At 37.6% G+C, this 18,754-nt stretch overlaps 1 protein-coding gene across 2 annotated transcripts in view; it reads left to right on the top strand.

Annotated features, from left to right (window-relative positions):
- Window positions 1-7,394: 7,394 nt before the first annotated feature.
- Window positions 7,395-18,754, top strand: part of KDSR (3-ketodihydrosphingosine reductase) — a 34,527-nt gene continuing 23,167 nt past the window's right edge. Inside the window, exons 1-2 of one of the 2 annotated variants that reach the window (XM_088130717.1) lie at window positions 7,395-7,639; window positions 17,002-17,091. In XM_088130717.1, the coding sequence (XP_087986843.1) occupies window positions 7,511-7,639; window positions 17,002-17,091 (219 nt within the window). In that variant the 5' untranslated portion in view covers window positions 7,395-7,510. The remainder of the gene's footprint in view (window positions 7,640-17,001; window positions 17,092-18,754) is intronic. The other variant, XM_088130716.1, reaches the window with a different exon arrangement.

The following is an 18,754-nucleotide window of genomic DNA, read 5'->3' as shown; positions in this document are numbered from 1 at the left end:
TCAGTAATATAAACTTCCTGGAAATTAGTCATGCCTCACTAGAGAAGATTTTAGTCCATAATTAAAACCTTTCCACTTTGCCTTAGGCCTTTTTAAATTATTTTATCAGCTGTCAAGATTACGTGTACAGTTTATCTGTTTCTTAAAACCATTTTAGACGTTTTTACACCTGTTGTTTTTCTGTTTTATGGTATTGTGTTGTTTTATATGAACTGCTCTTTTAAAATGAGAAGCATAATAGAAATATTGTAAGTAAACAACAACCAAAAAATGTTGTATGTTATCTCTAGTAATGGATCCCATTCTCCTCTTCGTAATATTCTTTCCTTCTTAGCTATTCTGTCTTGTTCTGCTTTTCACTTTCTTGAAACAAATGCTTCCACTGTCTTGAAACAAATTTTAAGAGAATCCTAACCATTATTGTCCAGTTACAAATACCTTATTTTTAGACAAGATGCCTAAGTAAATATATAGTATTGATTCTCATAAACAGCCATACAAATTCAGCCCTTCTATGACAGGCTATGAACTTATCTTGGTTTAATAGTCATTTGCATCTGGGAGCTGATCCCAGAAAGGAAAGCTAAGGATTGATTTTTGATTCTCAGTGCTTCATCATGTTAGAGATCTTGGAAGGCTCATGTGAAGGGACTGGAATAATTATGTGTACTGCATGGTATAAAACCATTACACTAGTACCTTAGGTATGTTTTCAGAATGCCTTGGTTATTGAGCCTAAATAGTTTTGCCTTCTATCACTTTCCAAATGTTACTTATGGGCATGTGCAGGTGGGCAAGTGATGTGTTGTGCATCATGACACTGTTGTGCAAAAGATGCAAATTACATATTGTACATCATTTGCATCATGACATGATTGACACAAATTACATAATTCATGTCCTTTGCATAATGATGTCATGGTTCATGCAGTGTTATTGTGACTTCTACCAAACACTTAGGTTTATATCTATTCATTTGCAGTGAGTTTCATTCAATTTCACTCAGGTTTTTTAATAAATGCTTAATGGTTTGGTAATGCAGTGATTTAAATTCATTTTGATATATTAAGTATGGACATCCACATATTGGTGAACTCCAGCTCTCAACAGTTCTAGCAAGCATAGGCAATGGTAATGTGTTTTGGAATTTACGATTCATCAGAAATATGGACGGTACATATTACTTGTCCTCATCAACTGGTCATTACAGAGAATCTGAACAATTATGTTGGAATGCCACAGGACCTGGTCCTCCCTCTCCTGTTCTTGAATGTCTACATGAAACTGGTGGGAGAGATCATCCAACAGTTTGGGGTGCTATGTCATCTGTAGGCTGATGATACCTCAACTTTATATCACCATCCTAGACTGTAAGGGACATGCTGTTAATTTCCTATCCCAGTGTTTGGAGGCTGTAAGGATCTGGATGGGAGATAAAAGACGGAAGCTGAACCCAAATCCTAGAGCAATAGAATCGCTCTCTGTCCATTGGGGTTCTCTGTCGATACCAGTGCTATTTCTGGATGAGCAAGCACTACTGAGGAAGGAGCAGGTTTGCAATTTGGGGTTTCTTTGGACTCCCAGCTCCTGCATGAACAGCAAGTAGAAGCCCTAGCTAGAGAGACCTTTGCCCAGCTTTGGCTGGGGTGCCAATTCAACGTTAACTTGTGAAGAAGGATCTAGCTACAGTAACTTACATCCTCATTACTGCCTGGTTGGACAATATGTTTTTCATAGGGCTGACTTTAAAGACTACTTGGAAATTGCAAATGGTCTAAAATGGAGCAGCCCAGATTTTCACTGTCTCCCAGCACTGGGAGCATCTGATGCTGATTCTGCACATTCTGCGTCTGTTACTAACTGGTTTCCAGGTACAATTTAAGGTGTGTTGACTTCAAAAGTCCTTTATGACTTTGGGCACTTGATGGGCTGTCTCCTCCAGATGGAATCAGTCCAACTCTCTAGCTTATTCCATCTTGTAGAGAGAAACTATTTGAACTCACACATTCTGAGAGGTAAGAGGGGCAGAAGCTAGAAGGCACTGCTTTTGCAGGACAATGCTGATGCTTTGGAATAGCCTCCTGATGGGGATTAGGCTGGCCACTTCCTTGTCGGTATTCATGAAAATGTTAAAAAAGGAGATATTTCAAAAGGCATTATCTTACGCTTAAGCACTGCACCATCTTTTACTTGTTTATTTTAGTTTTTCACTTGTTGCGTTCCTTTAGTGGGGGAGGGGGTTATTTGCCATCATTTTAATCATACATACTGTATACTGCAGCAGGGTATAAGCTGAATGAACGAACAAATTGCAACTCGTTAATGAGCGCATTACAAATATTTAATCTGAGAAATTCAATTGTTGTACACCACTGTGACATTTCTATGAAGTCAGGCACAGTGGACAAAACAAGTTTGAGCTCTCAAACATCTTTACCTTCTCTGGCAGGCCAAGAACAGAGCACAATTTGCTTCATCTCAGAAAACTCTCTAAATAGTAAAAAACAGCATCAATACATTTGAAATGTTAGCATCTACTTCGGTAAAATTAACATTCAGTTTTATCCTTATGCAAAAAACAAAATGACACAACTTTAAACAAAAGTTCTATTGTGTAATGGAACTTAATTCCACGAAAAGGAAGTCTATAGGGCTACCATACAGGACTGCAAAGAACTGGATGATCAGTAGTTGGCAGGAAAGGGTTTGCTTTCTAGAATCTCTCTGCTGTTGTCTCTTTGTCTGGATTTTTGCAATCCAGGTATGGTATATATAGCTAGGAGGTATGGCAGCTTAGAGATCTCTCAATGACCAATGTGAGGATCTTTTCATTTCATTTTTATCAATGGTTATTGGGCTAAAAGATCTAAAGGAAAGTTTAGTTTGTCTCCAAGTTCTACTCCTTACCTTCTATGTGTCTGGAGGAAATTTGTGTATTGGAGCTTGTTCAAAATAGGTTATACAGAACAACTTTCATGTAGATGATGAAAGAATGTTGATGGAGCCATGAAATGAAAGTCATTGCATGAGAACTCAAGAAACAGTTACAGTATCTCTTGCTTAATATTGGAGGAAAAGAAAAAACGGTACTTCTGTTCCTTTGCCACAATCTTCTGAGCCATGCTTATTAAGCTTCATTAGTTTTGAACTGATTCCTGAAAGCGCCAAATGGTTTTTAAATTTAGTCTTTGTTCCATACATTGCAATGAAAGAAAGAAATCATCCTATCTCTCACTTTCTACCTTATTTGTGAGGATTCTTACTTAATTTGAAAATCAATTCTTTATCTTTAGTTGTACCTTATTTTTCATATCAGGGAAGACTGGCTCCTAAAATAGTATACAATTAAAATACATCACAAGACACAGTACAGGAACATGGCATAAGGGAAGTGGGTAAAGACTGCTGCTGTAGGGGTGTAGCTTTCTTCCCTGCATTTTTTTTTTTACTTCTCACCAGAGCCTGCATGGCTAGTTTACCTTCTATGTATTTAATTAAGATTAATTGCTGAAACTCATAGCACAGTATTTTGAAGACTGGAAAGGAGACATAATTATTTCTCATCTTCAGATTGTTTTGTTTTACCAAATATTCCTTATCTGCTACCTCCATCTGCAGAGATGGCACTGAAATGGTTGGAAATGAGGTTGGGTGCAGAGTTCCTATTTGTTGACAATGTTAATATTTAGCTTAAAGCAATTAGTGACTGCTAATTCCTGTGATAAAAACTTTACTTTTCAGAGGTTTGCCCCACTCCTTCAAAAAGAAAAGGAAATGGCAGTACATATGGGTTTACACAAAGTACCTTTGGGTTTAGATAAGCAGAGAAACTAGCTAACACTTCCACTTTGGTAGTGGTGGTTTCATTTTTTAATTAACAATTACAATTTAAAAAAGAAAAACTAATACAAATTTAAAAAAGAAAAAAGAAAACACAGAAAAAATAGAAAGCGAAGGAAAGAAAAAAATAGAAAAATAGAAAAGAAAGAAAAATAACATAATAAAGAGAAAGAAAAGAAACATATAAAGAAATGACTTCCCCCTTCATCACAATTTTAGTAGCCTTGTTGTTCAGTCCTGATGAGCAAAAGTCCATGAAGGGTTACCAGAAATAACAACATATCTATTTTAACCTTGATCAAATAAACCAACTTTACATTCCTTCCTATTACTTTTAACAATCTTGATCTTTACTCTTCAAATAATGTCCTAGAACTTTATTTCTTTTCATTTTTTCTTTGTACCTTCTTACAAAATTCTTCAAAGCTTTAACAAGTCTCTTTTGTAAATCCAATACAGAAAAGTTTTCCAGGTCACTCTTTTCATTTGTTATTTTAATATTCCTTTTAATTATTAAGACATCAGCCAATTTCATTTGTATGTCCAGTGTAGCATCTTTTTCCATATCATTCTTGTAGTCTGTGATTTTTAAATCCACTTGCAGATCAGTCTGTATTGCCCAATAAAACTTGTTCCTCTTCCATAACATCTTTTAAATACAGTCTATAGAAACAGACACTCTTAAAATTAACTTTTGGGTCCATTGTTCAAAAAAATCCTTCAATATGTCCAGTGTTAAAATATTTTGCTCCATTCCATATTAGTAAGTCAAATTTAAGTATTCTTCTCCTTTAATTGTAATCTTTAGTTTCTTCTGGTTCCCTCTAGTGTCCAACCTACAAGGCCTCATTCTATCTTTTTTTTTTAAAGATAATTCAAAACAAAACATTTTCCCACAGGAAGTATTCTTACAATTAATTCTAAAATCTTATTTCAAATCCATCTAGACCCTTAGTCCATTTATTACTTTCCAAAATCAAAGTTCTAATCACCCTTTTGCTGTTTATTCCAAAATAATTTTTTAAAGTCCTTAAACTTTAATTTAAAACTTCTTTCACTAAGGATTGAAGGAAACTCATCCGGTGCTATAAAACTTATCAATCCTAATAGCTGAAAAGCAGTTAATGAACAATTTCTGAAAGTAATTAGAAATGGAACTATGCAAACCCAGTGTCCTTTTGAAGGTGCTGACTGTGGCTTGAGCAAAAAGATGGCTATTCCCTTGTGTCCCACACCTCTAAACCCATTGCAGACTGCTGTCTTGTGGTCTCCTCATGAGGAGCAACTGTATGAAGCACTTGTGCGCGATCTCAAGTCTCCTTCTTGTCTGGAGAGGAATTACAAAGAGCCGGTCTTCTTGTCAACTCTTCCTTCCGTTGCAGTCATTGGCTCCATTTTTAGCAGAGCCATCTTCAGTTCGCCATTTCTTCCCCGGAAGTCCAGTGGTGGTGGTTTCAGATCAATTAACCTAATGACCTTGAGATAGTAAAGACTTCAACTCCCATTACCCCCAGGCATGGATGAAGTTCTGGTCTCAAACATTTGGATCACCATATATATTAAAAAGGTGGGATAAAATTATTATTATTATTAGCCATTATCTAGCTGTTTTAGATGTTAACACACAACAGTAATACATGCAATGTAGAATATGTGAGAAATTTTAGAACCAGGACCCCAACAGAGCATCTGAGGACAGCAATGTTCCCTTGGCACTTGACAGGCTTTCTGGCATGTCTGACTCCCCCTCCCCAAAAAATGGAATCCTGCAATGCTGAAAGTGGGCCAGCATGACTTTTATTTTCAGTGCATTTCACCTCCAAGTACTATAGATCATGTAACTTATAAAAATAAAAATATATTTATATTTATACATATAAATAATCATGTAACAGTCCAGTGTTTTTTTTATGTTTGCCCACTTACCCAGAAAGATTACAGACATAAACCTGGGTGGTAGGGAAGGGGTAGCAAATAGCGTTCTGGTATATCTTGTAACTTGTGGCAGATAATTTGTAAGTGGGCAAATTAGCCTCTGGGAGCAATTCTGCAAGAATGCTCACAACATATTCTCAAAATTCCAAATGTGCTCACTAAGGCAAAAATAATGTAGACTCCTAGAGAACATAGGCTTGTGAAACTGGATTTCTTGGGCATGTGTCTTGGGCTTACTTCAGTAAGTAAGTACTTGATTCATATATCAGCTAGACCACAGCAAGTACAATTAAAGCATTTGGTTTTGGATTAATACCAGCTTTCAATTATTTACAATGATTAATACAATTAATACAATACAATTACAATTACAATTACAATGAAGGACATCCTGTCCTTCCTCAAAGGCAGCCATTGTGGTGTTCTCCTGAGTCTCTATTTGCATGGCAGACTCATACCTGTCAAACACTGGTTATTTATTAGTTTTATCTGAGCTCCATCCTCTGAAGAAGTTTCCCTCCTTTTAAAGTGCTTTTAAAGTGCTGCCTACCAATTTATTTGCTTGTATCTTTCAGCCTGCATTCTACTTTTTTAAAAAAATCCATGGGCACCACCCAACTCATATTACATTTTGAGGATTCTTATTTGAATGAACAGGTCATTTCTAAACTGAATCTGCTGCTCTGTAAAGATTGCACCTGTCTTCAGGATGGAGCAAAATATACAGGATGTGCCAAAAGTCAAGCCGCATAGGCCCATCACAGTATGCTTTGTTAATTAAGCTGTTTTTCAGGAACACTCAAAGATCATGCATCAAACAAGGAAGGAAGTGTTTACAAGAAAATGGCAACTACCTCGAACATGTAATGTAATTTATATTAAATGTAATTTATAATTAATGGCCTATGGGGCCTGAGTGTTGGTACACCCTGTATTTTCATGAGACAAGCCCCGGATTACGATGTTTTCTGATATTCTGAGCACCCATCCCACCTGAATAGCCATTCACTTCACTGACTTCAAGTTATACATGGAGTAACATAAATCCATCATAAAGTAATAAAATGGAATGCATAACAATGTAATATAAGACAACGCATCTGCAAACCTATACATTATTATTTATCCAGAGGAAAGTCTTCTCGGTCTGAATGGGACTTTCTGATTCTCCTCCAGGGCTGTTCTTTGAATGCTTTGAATTATTTGAGGCGACGATCCTAAGAGCATATGTACTTGTGAACTGGTCCCGTTCGGGAGGAATAATTTCTAGGTACAGCTGTTCCTTGCTCGCACTATTTACATTTGAAAGATCGGCTGCGCTGCTCCTGCCGGTTTTCCTCCGCCTCCTCCTCCAGCGGCGCCGGCGGGAAACGGAGCCAAGCACAGAACAACAGCTAGTCAGCCCTCAGCCGCCGCCGCCGCCGCCCTCCCAACCGCGCGCGGCCACCCTTCGGTCTTCCCGCCTTCCAGTTCGAGAGGCCACCAATCGTCTTGCGGATATGTCATCTGGCTCCTTTCCTCTTTCCCCCTAGTATAGACAACCAATCAGGGCTCCCTCTCGTCTCGCCTCCCAATGAGAGGGCAACTGATTTTCTTCCCGCCCCCTCGCCCTCGGGTTCGTTTCCTTGAAAGGGAGGTGCGGGGCGCCTGCGCCGGCTGATTAGATTACTCAGTTGGGTGGGACGGCGGAGTCGCGAGCGGCCCTGGTCCGGTCGGCGAAGTTCGGGGCGCAGCGATGCCGGGGGCAGTTCTGCTGGTGGCGGCCACGGGGGTCGCTCTCGTTGTGGCCTTGCTGCTGCTTCTCTACCTAATGTCGCCGCTGGACCATCCCAAGCCTCTGTCGTTGTCCGGGGCTCACGTTGTGGTGAGAATCCAGCGGGGTTTGTTGCAGGGTTGGGGACATGGGGCGGAGAAGGGGGCTGGCCAGGAGGCTGAAACCCTCGCTCCTGTTGGCAGAGAATTCGAGCCTCTGATTCCTGTCCCCCTTCTCTCCCCGCCTGTGTTACTGAATTAGATGCATAATTGTCCGGGTATTTTAACAACCTCCACAACCCAGTGGCCAGTGTCGATTTCAACATGCATCCTTCCAAAAAATCCTTTCTGGAATGTTTGGGTTCACTTAGAATTCGAAAAGAGCGTGAATGACCTCGATTATTTTTAGCCTCAAGCGAAATACTGTAGGTATTACCTGAATTCATTCTGAAATAAAAGATTGGAACTGACTAGAAAATAGAAAAGAATGTTGATGCGTTTTGATAGTTTTCCTGATTCTTCCCTCCCCTTCAAGACTCCCCACTTTTATGTTCATGTAATGTTTCACTTTGAAAAATAAATGCTCGAAATTTTAAGAGCTTTTTATCGAGCAAGATCTTTTCCTCCTCCCTCATTTATTTGTGGAGGAAATGCAAGCAGTAAATCCTAACCCAAACAATTCTTACTTGTACTTAATGGTCTTGAATACAAACTAGTTGATCTTAATTAGACACGACTGTTGTGACTTCAAATAACTTTGTTTTATGTGTGCACTGTAAAAAATACCTAAAATGCATGTATGCTTTATGACTGTTCTACCATTCTGAGAGTTGAGGATTCTAGACGGGCACGTAGGAGAGTGAACTGCCTTCAATTCAACCTGACACTTGGGGTGAATTTATGTTGCAGGCCTGTGCAGACATTTACCATTTACCAATTTATTATTTCCTCTTGTTGATTGTATGTGGCCCCAGGGGATCTTATAAACAATGTTATTGTACAATCTGCATCATAAAAAAGCAGGTACACTGCTTTGCTGACTAGGAGTTGGAAATCTCAGCACATCTGGAGGACACCATGTTGAAGAATCTACCTTACATACACCATTCTCTGCGGGGCCCTAAATGAAAGTATGGTTTTAGTGAAGGGGAATAACAATTGCATTACCTAGACCTCCATGTAAAAAAAAAATTCACTAATTTATTGATTAATTTTTTATCCCTGACGCAACCAAGATTCTCCATGGCTTACAACATGCATCTGTACAAAACAAAATATCTGTGGTAGAGTAGGCAGATAAACAACTGCTCATGAGATCTTAGTATATAAAGGGCTTTTCTCTTCTCACAGAGATAGGATACTTTCTCCTTTTCCTTGATATTTTTACTTATGTGTGGAGTGGAGGAAGCAAAGATCACAGAAGGGAGCTGTCTAGACTTGACAAAACTGAATATTAAGGATGCATGATATTCACATTATTAACAGCATGTGTAGCTTTTTACTTACATGAATGAATATAGTATATAATGCAGAGCATGTATTTCTAATAATTTGAGAAAAAGTTTCTTAAAAGCATGTAAGATTTTGGTTTTTCAGACATGATGTGCACAAGCTAAACAAAAGTTAGAGAGGCTAATGTATATAAATGAGGTAGAACTTTGCAAAAGAGCCCTATATTTTTATAATAGGTATCTTAAACCACTTAGTGTTCCACATGGACATACACCAACACTGTTAGTGGCAACACCCACTCTATTATTTCCCTGAGGAGGTGTGATGGAAGCAAACTGATTTTTCTTGTTTTGTATAATCAAGGATTATCCTATAAGAAACATAATATTTGATAGCAAACAACCCCCTAATTCCACTTGCTCAAAAAAAGTTGGTGTTTATCTAGGGCAAGGAATGAAGAAATGCAATAGTAACCCATACTCACGTTCTCAAATCATTACATAATGTTATGCAGTAGCATGGGTGTCCCTCAAGAGAAAAGTATCATTTAAACATGGTCAAAATCTCACAAGAGATATATATATTTTTAAAAAATTAGAATAATATCTGGGTATGTGTGGGCACATCACCACCAATCCCTTTTCTTATGTTATTAAAAAGCTTACTGTGAAATGATACTGATTGAACTGTGGATGTGTCGAGTCTTGCTCTCACTGGAGATGAGATGAGATGATAGAACACAGTCTTCAGCTCCGTTCCTCTAGTAATGTTCTCTGGGTTTAGTTCAGCTTACTTGGTACTTAACTTGTTTATCTGCAAATATGATTATTAAGAAAACAAAGAGCAGGAGAAGGTAGAAATTTTCAGTTTTCAGTTCAGTTTGGTTACAATAGTAGAATTCTGTACAATATATTCACTGGAGCGAGGTTCTCAGGAAAACTAAGCATGTTTTATACTGAAAGCCGTTTCTGTTCTTGGAGTCTTGTTCATTTGGTTTTGCTATGCTTTTAATTAAAAGCAAATTTGCATTTACAACTTCAGCGCAGTAATACTTGTGTAATGCAAAAAGTGCATGTACGTATACTTTTGCATTTATCTAATGGATCTTACCTGCAAAAGAAAGCACACAATAATGCAGAACTCAACCCCACACCAAAGAACTTGTAAAAAAAGGTCTACTATGCAGACAGTTGAGAACAGTCTTTGTCGGTTCTTATGTTTGGAATAAGACAGCCAGAATCACCCCTGAATGCAGATGCAACATCTTGTCTGACTCAGACCAATCACTGAGTGAGGGCTCACAGCAGTAATGTCCATCTTTGAATGGGTGCTTAGGTAACTGCTCTTTTCTCCCATCACCCCATCCAGGCTCAGCCAGTAGGAGCAGCAGCAGCATGAACTGAAATCATTTAGGGAAACAGAACCTAATTATGGCAGTCAAAGCAGGTAGAACATTAGAAGCCATGCTACTCATAATTGCCTGGTGAGGACTCAAGGATGCAACAAAATCAAGGAATCGAATCAAATCTTTATTATGGTCATAGACCAATATAAAAATCAAGGATTTGTTTCAAACTTGAGAAAAAAAAAACTTAGTGAACACTAGTAACAATGTTTTGAGCTCACATTCATATTTAACGTTTCAGAATAGTAAGTTTTCTTGGTGATATTTACCTGGCCTATGATCAAGAGCTAACTGATCACAGAAGTTATCAGATAATGAAGTCTAAATACTGGGAATAACCCAAGAAATCAGATCAGCATCAAGAGTTGTCAGAATATGAAGTTCCTTGAACACTTACGTCCATTATATCAATATTAATATAAAGTTGATATAAATTAAGTATTGTTATAAAATATTTATAGAAAATTTCTCATAGGGATTTCATTCTGACATACAATGTTCTCATGAAACCAGGCTATATGTAATGTAGTAATCGTTTGTTTCTATCTAAGTGTTACTTATTGGATGTTTTTATGAAGCAAACATGAGTCACTAACAGTCATTGTTTTGCTACTCAGATTTGGCTTAATTTGCATTCAGACATGTGGGTGACTAAAATGTCTTGAAATAATATATTTAATTTTCTTCACACAAAATAATATGCTAATTGCAACACAGTCTAAAGACAAATGCTTTTCTTTAATCTGTTAAGGGGAGGAAGAGCTTTGGGATACTATTTCTCTCTACAGACAGCAAGAAAGGGCCTTATATTTCTGTGGCGTTATAGAAAGGTGCTTTTTTCCAAGGGTGCTTAAGGGCATTGTTTTGGTTCCTTTAATTTCAAAATATAATCGTGGCATTTTTAAAAAAAAAAGTTGTCACCCTCTTTTTGTTTATTTTACCTTATTTTTAATTTAAAAGCTATTTACAGAAAATGTCTATTGATTTTTGCTTCATAGTTTACAAATACACAAAATACAGCCTTCTTCAATTTACATTAAGAAATAACTTATGGAGGAAAAATGTTATGCTTAATGCATATTTAAGATGAAGCCCTTGTAAGAAGTATCTGCGTAGATTTTTAAACACAAACGCCAATCAAGTTTATTAAGCTGTCTTACATAATTTCCTTTTCAAAGAAGTATCAGAATGAGAAATTGCACCCTTTATGGGTACATTTAACCTCTGTGTCTTAATTTTTTTCTTATTTGGCCTTGTTAATAATGGCTCTTCGAAGGAAAAAAATGTAAGTCCATATATATGTACAATATTGCATGGAATAACTTTACATGTAGGTAGGTGTAACATTTAAAGACAAATCACAATAAATTTCTCAACCTTGTCAGGAACTAAAAGTTTCTCTTATTTTTGAATTTGCACAACAAATATTCTTGGACCTGATAGGGATGCTAATTGTCTTTAACTTTTGTCACTTAAAGGCAACAGGTATTTCTTGTTGAATCTGGTATATTACCTTCCCAGCTAGTCTAAGGCTAGTATCCAATATCACAGTCTATAGTGTTTTTTTTTTTTTTCCAGGTAGACATGTGCCATCATCCTATCTTTCCTCCAGTCCAGTTCTGAAATTTCATCAGGCCTTCATCTTGGCCAGGTTGGATGCATTACCCTCTGCAGTCCTGTGGGGACATTATAAAAATGTCCCTCTACACCAGGACATATCCCCATGTGGGGATGCTCTAACAGGTCCCTGAGTGACATGCTCCTCTGTTGCTCTTTATAAAGAGAATTTTGGATGACATTCATCTATCCCATTCTGAAGAAATACAGGTAGTCCTCACTTAACAATAACAATAGGGACTGTAAAATTCATTGTTAAGCAGGGTGATCATTAAGTGAGGCATCACATGACTGCACCCAATTTTATGACATTTTATGGTGGTCATTAAGCGAATCACCATGGTCATTAAGTGAATCATGTGGTCATTAAACAAATCATGTGGTTCCCCATTGATTTTGCTTGCCAGAAGCCAGGTGGGAAGGTTGCAAACGGCAATCATGTGACCCTGCAACCATTGTAAGAGTGAGCTGGTTGCCAAGCGCCCAGATTGTGATCATGTGACCGCAGGGATGCTGTGTAAATGCTAGGACCAGTCGTAAGTAGCTTCAGTGCCATTGTAACTTTGAACAGTCACTAAACGAATGTTTGTTAAGTGAGGACTACCTGTACCTTACAGAGTATGAAGCTTATTTGTCGCTTCTTCTGTCTGACCAGGACTCTGATGTATTCTCCCATGTTGCTTGATTTTGTGCTTCTGTTTATAATCTTGGTGATGCCAATCATAATAAACAACATAAGTTAAGAAGACAGGTTTGAGTTTGTGAGAGTTCTGGTGGTGAGGTTTTAATGAAAAAAAAATAGCCTTTATAGGTTCTTTCCATTCTCAAGAATAGTAAAATTGATAGAAATCAGCAGGAATCATTCAAAGTATGAATATTTTAAAATGCTTTATTAAAGGTACAGAGTGACACTAGAATTAAAAAGAATTTTAAAACTATTGCAATCACTGTATTTAAGTAATCATTTTAAAACAGCAGTGCAGTACTGTTTACAGATTTTAGGGGAGTTGGGGTTATGTCTGTGGGGGTATTTTTAATTGGCTTTAGGCTATATAAGATTGTTTCCAAGCATACAGTACATAGATATATTCAAAAATCCTCTCTATGAGAGGATGTATGTCAGCAGGAAGGTAGGTATGCCGTGGGAAGAAAAACATGTCCAGTTGTTTCCTACTTTTGGAATATTTATTCAGGGTTAATAAGCTGTTATGTTGATGCACTTGCCTACCTTGAACCAAAAATACTATCTTTAGAAGTCATCTCTTGGTTGATAAAAATGTTGATATGTGAATTCAAAAGATATGTCAGCTTTAATGATGGTTGACTGAGTAAATTTTAAAAACCACTGTTTTCTATTTGTTTAGAACAATTAAGGTGTACTGACTTTCTGTTAAAATCAGAGTGTTAGGACTATGTTTCAGGAAGTTTCATCCTGAAATCTATTACATGTTAGCATTTTATCTCATAGAGATAATTGTGACATTTATTAATTCATTTACTTCTTCTATTTGTACTTAGTTTTAAAAATAGATAAATGCAAGAATTGAAAGAAATAAACTTTCTTCCACTAGCTTTATTTTTTTTCTCTTTAAAAGAAGTACCCTTTTTTTCTCTTTCCCAGCCCCAAACATATATAGGAGCTTCATAGGAAATGGACACAGATTTTCAGAGCTGTTTTCACAGAGTTAACTCTTCAAACTTTCTTTAAGCTTACAACATCATAATAGCCTAAGGAATTATTTGGATTCTGTCCTCGGTGTCCACCTCATTCCCCAAAACAAGTGTTCATCATTTTGTTGCAATATTTTTTTATAATAGATATACAACATTTGTTACATCTATAATGTTTGATGTCAACAAACATTTCTTCTGCTTCCATCCTCCCCTTCATTCCAGCTCTAATAGATAATGCTAGATAGATATGTTAATTTTCCATCTGAAGATGTTAACCTGGATTAAAATGCAACTGAATTCATGTTTTAATCAATGAGATTGATATTTTAAAATCCAAGTTAAATTAAAATCTTTTAAAATCATATATAATTCTAAAAATATTTTTTAAACATGGTAGTCTGTTGCAACAAAACCACTGTTCTGATGCCTTAAAGAGACTTTGATGTTATGGATTATAGAAAATTTCATCAAATGCATTAGCTGTTATCTTGGGCAAGGGGAGTATATGTCAGAAGGTTGGAATGGGAGGAGGAATAAGGAGGAGGCCAGAAGGAAACGAAGTCCAGATGTTGTGCGCTATGGTAATGACCCATTTGACTGTTTGCAGATCAGCTATTGGGTGTGTCAAACTGGTGACCTGTATAACACATACAAATATAATGACATACAAACATAATGACAATGCCGTGGCTCTTAATAATATAATTGAACCCGTGAATTAAAGAAAGACTAAACATTGCATTACATGATATGTGTTAACCCCCACCCAAATACTCATTGCTCAAAATTATATCCCATGTATTTGATAAAATAAGCTTTGAACATGCATAATAGATATGAATTTAGCCAAATTAAGATATACAGATAGCAAGTTAACAGACCTTAGATATACAAGTAGTCCCCAGTTTAAGACTGAGTTCTGTTCCCAAGCTCTGCCCTTAAGTTGAATTTGTATGTAAGCCAGAACAGTATTATTGTATAATTGTAACAGTAATATTATATAATATTATTGTGTAAGTAGTATTGTATAATTAACTCAAGCCATTGTGTATTTAACTCAAGTTATTGTGTATTTAACTCAAATTTTGTTAAAGTAGGCTCCGTTCTTAACTATGGGTCGTCCATAAATTGAGCATTTATAACCTGGGGACTACATGTACTTGTATATACTTTTGTCCACACAAAAGTTGGCTTCTGTTCCAGAGTGCAGTGTTGGATTGACTGAAGAATTTTAATGTCTACCTCAAAAAGCATGCTATTGGAACCTGTAAAGCATTTTTTAATATTGAATGAGAATTTAAAACATGCAGGTTCTTATATTGAACTCCATCAGGTGTTGAACTTCACTTCCAGCTATCCAATCAGCATGGCTGGTGAACGATATTGGGAGTTGCAATTTAGCAGCATTTGGAGAACCATAAATTATGTATCGCTGGTACATGACACCAGAGAAATTATCAAAAATGTATGAAGGTACAGCAAGTCAGTGTTGGAAATGTGAAAAACATGAAGGGACATTTTACTGTGCATGATGCACTTGTGAAAAAACCAAGAAATTTTGGATATAAATACATACAACGATACTAAGAAATTTAAATATTATTATTGCAAAAAAATCAACTTTTTTTACTGGGACCTACGGATACTGAATTAGAAAGACTCATGGAACATTAGTTTTGTATATGATAATGGCAGCAAGATGATTATATTGTGAGGGTTCTTTGTTTTCCAGGGACTGGACACACCACAGTGTAGCCAACCTGTACAAAATACTTTATTGCAGCACACACCTTCTCCCAACCACAGGGTATTGCTTTTCACCCATCTAGGACTTGCCAAGTGATACACAGTCCTTTAATACTTAGTTCAAGTGAAAGTCTCTAAAATGTATAAAGTCTGTATAAATATATAAATCCTGTTAAACTCTGTAAAGTGGCATGCAACCTCTGCCTTTTCCAAATGTTCCTGGATTAGTTGAGATGAGGTGCTGCTTCAGAGTGCTTGTTCCTCTTTTAGTTGCTACTGAGCTCCCAGCAAAGCTCCAAACATCAGGCAAGACTCCCACCAAGATACGCTGCTCACCACAACCTGTGGTCTTGGTAGTTGAATACTAGTCCTCTTGCCTGCTTCTAATAGCTATAATAATAGATGCTGCCCTCGCTTCCCCATCTGTAGGCTGTTTGCTTGTCACATTTCCTCTTACACACACCTCCTTCACTCTGTCTTAATGTTTCTTTTTCTAAGCTAAGATCCTGGGTGGGGTTGAGGCTGCTTCTGGACCTCAGCAGGTCCTTGAAAAAGCCAGGGTGTGGCACCTTATCGCAGGCAGCTGGAAAGCTGGCCTGGATGCTTGAGAGTAGTCAGGGAAACAAGGGAAATGGGGTGAGAAATGTTTCTGCCCAGCTACAGCTTACCCTTCCCAAGCACAGGCAGCAACCTCAACTTCAGTCACTCACATGTATGCACAAAGATGGAACAGTACTGAAATTTCCACAATGGAAGAATGGATCATAAAAATGTCAGAACTAGTGGAAATGGCAAAAGTGACCTGTTTGAGCAGGGAGAAAACAAGTGCTTTTTTAAAGGACCAAAAACCTTTTATGGACTTATTGCTAAAAGAAGAAAAATGTGAAATGATGATTTATGATTTAGTGATTGAAACAGATGAGAATTAAATAAGGGGTTGAATTGATTTCTGGAAGAGTTAAGAGGGAAGGGAGATGATAGATTCTTAATATCTGTTGAAGAGAAGGTCAAAAGTCATATTTCATAACTTTAGTTTTTTTGTTTCTCTTTTTTCTTTTCTTGCACTTTTTTTTCTTTCTTTTCTGTCTTTTTGTTTAGATTTGCTTTTACTTTATGTAAAATCCTCAATAAATGCAATTTTTTTAAAAAAAGAACCATAGATTCCCCATAGATTTGGGGTCACATAACTTTATACCCATCTACCCAGCACTCTGTAATTTGACATGGATACAGTTTCAGAGAATGTATCTCAATGCAGTGATATGAAAATATACCCCAGCTATGATTTTGTCATATTAACAGCGTAGATCTGAGAGTGGAGTTGTGGGATGCCCAGCTCTGTTAAATACTTATGTTTAAAATGAACCTGGCTGTCCATGGAGACAACTTGCAAGCATTTCTATTATTGCTTACCATCTTCATAGTATTAGCTGTGGACCAGAAATGTCCCACCGCATATGGAGGGAAAACACTGGTGCGTCCACGTACGTGGATTCTATTTGGAATGCTTATTTCTAAGAGCTTGCAACGATAATACTACTAATTTCGTGGCTTTAATCCATATCTCCTTTACTTAAAAGGTAACTGGTGGTTCCAGTGGCATTGGGAAAAGCATTGCTATTGAATGCTTCAGGCAAGGCGCTTTCCTAACACTGATTGCAAGAAACGAGGTAAATTTTTAAGTTTATTTAATAACTGTCATGTTTTAAGCTGCGGATTACAGGTTTTTAAACAACAGTGGCTATAAGGCACTACTGTTTAATTAAATGCATTCTGGGATTCAAACTCAGCTAATGATGGCCTTGACTAAATCCCATTGAAAAAAATGGACATTAAATTAGCGATAGCCAATTATAGCTGAATTTGTGGCATCTCTGTTTTTATAATAAAGAAGTTACTCTTGTAAATTTGGATCAGAGGTAGGAAAATCAGGCTAGGATCCCATCAGCGTCAGCCATTCAGATAATACCTGTGGATTGGGCTTTGAGGAGGGAAACTCTACAATCCTGCTATTATAGGATGGTTTCTCAGGGCACGAGGAGCAATGTCTCCGTATCTCTTCCTGCATGGAAGTCAGCAATCCGGAGGACAAGGCACAGACCTAGTGTTCTTTGTCCTAATGGTACACTTTCTCGCGTGTGCCTGGTCCCACTCCACTGTCAAACTGCTGTTTTGCATACAAAGATGTGCAAATCTTTATTGATGGAATGCAGCATATCTCTACTGCAGTGCTTCAGTAGAGATAACTTCACAAAGCATAGGGGTGAAATAGTTCCGGACCCTTTGCTGCTGTAGAAGCATTTTTATACTTACGCAGACTTCCCCATTCACGGTGCTGCAAAGCATGAAGTGACATAGGCACAGACTCAGAGAAATCCCTGTTCTGCACCCACAGTTCTACAAAGTTGAGCAACAGCACGAACAAACAGTCTCTGTTAAAACATGTCAGCAGAGCCAGCAGAATGAGTACTAGTCTCGTCTCTGTATCTAGTCATCAAAGGACACTGATCAGCTCCAGAGCTAAGGCCATAGATGGCATCTACATTTGCAAAACGAAACCTCCTGGCAAACCATAAAGTTTTCAAGCATACTCACCCCTAAAACATAGCCTTGTTATGCCATCTACAGACTTATAAAGTAGGGATGTTCAGCACTTCTGAACCAAAATTGAAAAAGTGCTTTGGAGTGGCTGCATCTCTTCCTGGGCTCAGAAGGTAGCCACATGATCCCAGGAAAACACATTTGAGTTAAGGGGTTGCTGACAGCATATCCGTGCCGTTTGCAAAGTGCGCTGTCACGCCCTGAAGGTGCCTTCTTAACTTGAACATCTAGTTGAGTTGAAAGAAAAGGATATAGCTCTCTTAGGGTGGCACTGTGCTCCTCATGATCCTCAAAAGTACCTTTTAAGTTCCACAACCAAAGCACTGCGCATCCACATAATAATGACTTTCAATTAAAGGGCCAATTACACTTCCTGCATCTCTATTCCATCCCTGTTGCCACTGGGATGGCATGTGTCAGGTGAACGCCTTATGACAGTGTTGTCCAAACTTGGCCACTTTAAGATGAGTGGACTTCAACTCCCAGAATTCCCTAGCCAGCATGGCTGGCTGGGGAATTCTGGGAGTTGAAGTCCACTCATCTTAAAGTGGCCAGGTTTGGACAACACTGCCTTATGATCATGTTTGTTTGCTTCTTGGAAAGTGGAGAACTTAAGAAACAAGGCTTCTCTCAGATACTAGAGTAAGAGGCGAATATATTTTACATTTATACCTGTACCAAGGAAAGTCGGAAGCTACTCTTCCTTTTCTATGCTTTTTCTTTATTGCTTTT

Source organism: Python bivittatus, unplaced genomic scaffold (genome assembly GCF_059951505.1).
Source record: "Python bivittatus isolate LINGU-HERP-01145 unplaced genomic scaffold, Pbiv_v1 ctg000840_np1212, whole genome shotgun sequence".
NCBI classification, from domain to species: Eukaryota; Metazoa; Chordata; class Lepidosauria; order Squamata; family Pythonidae; genus Python; species Python bivittatus.
Note: the sequence above shows the minus strand (reverse complement) of the source record. Positions and strands in the feature narration are given on the sequence as shown.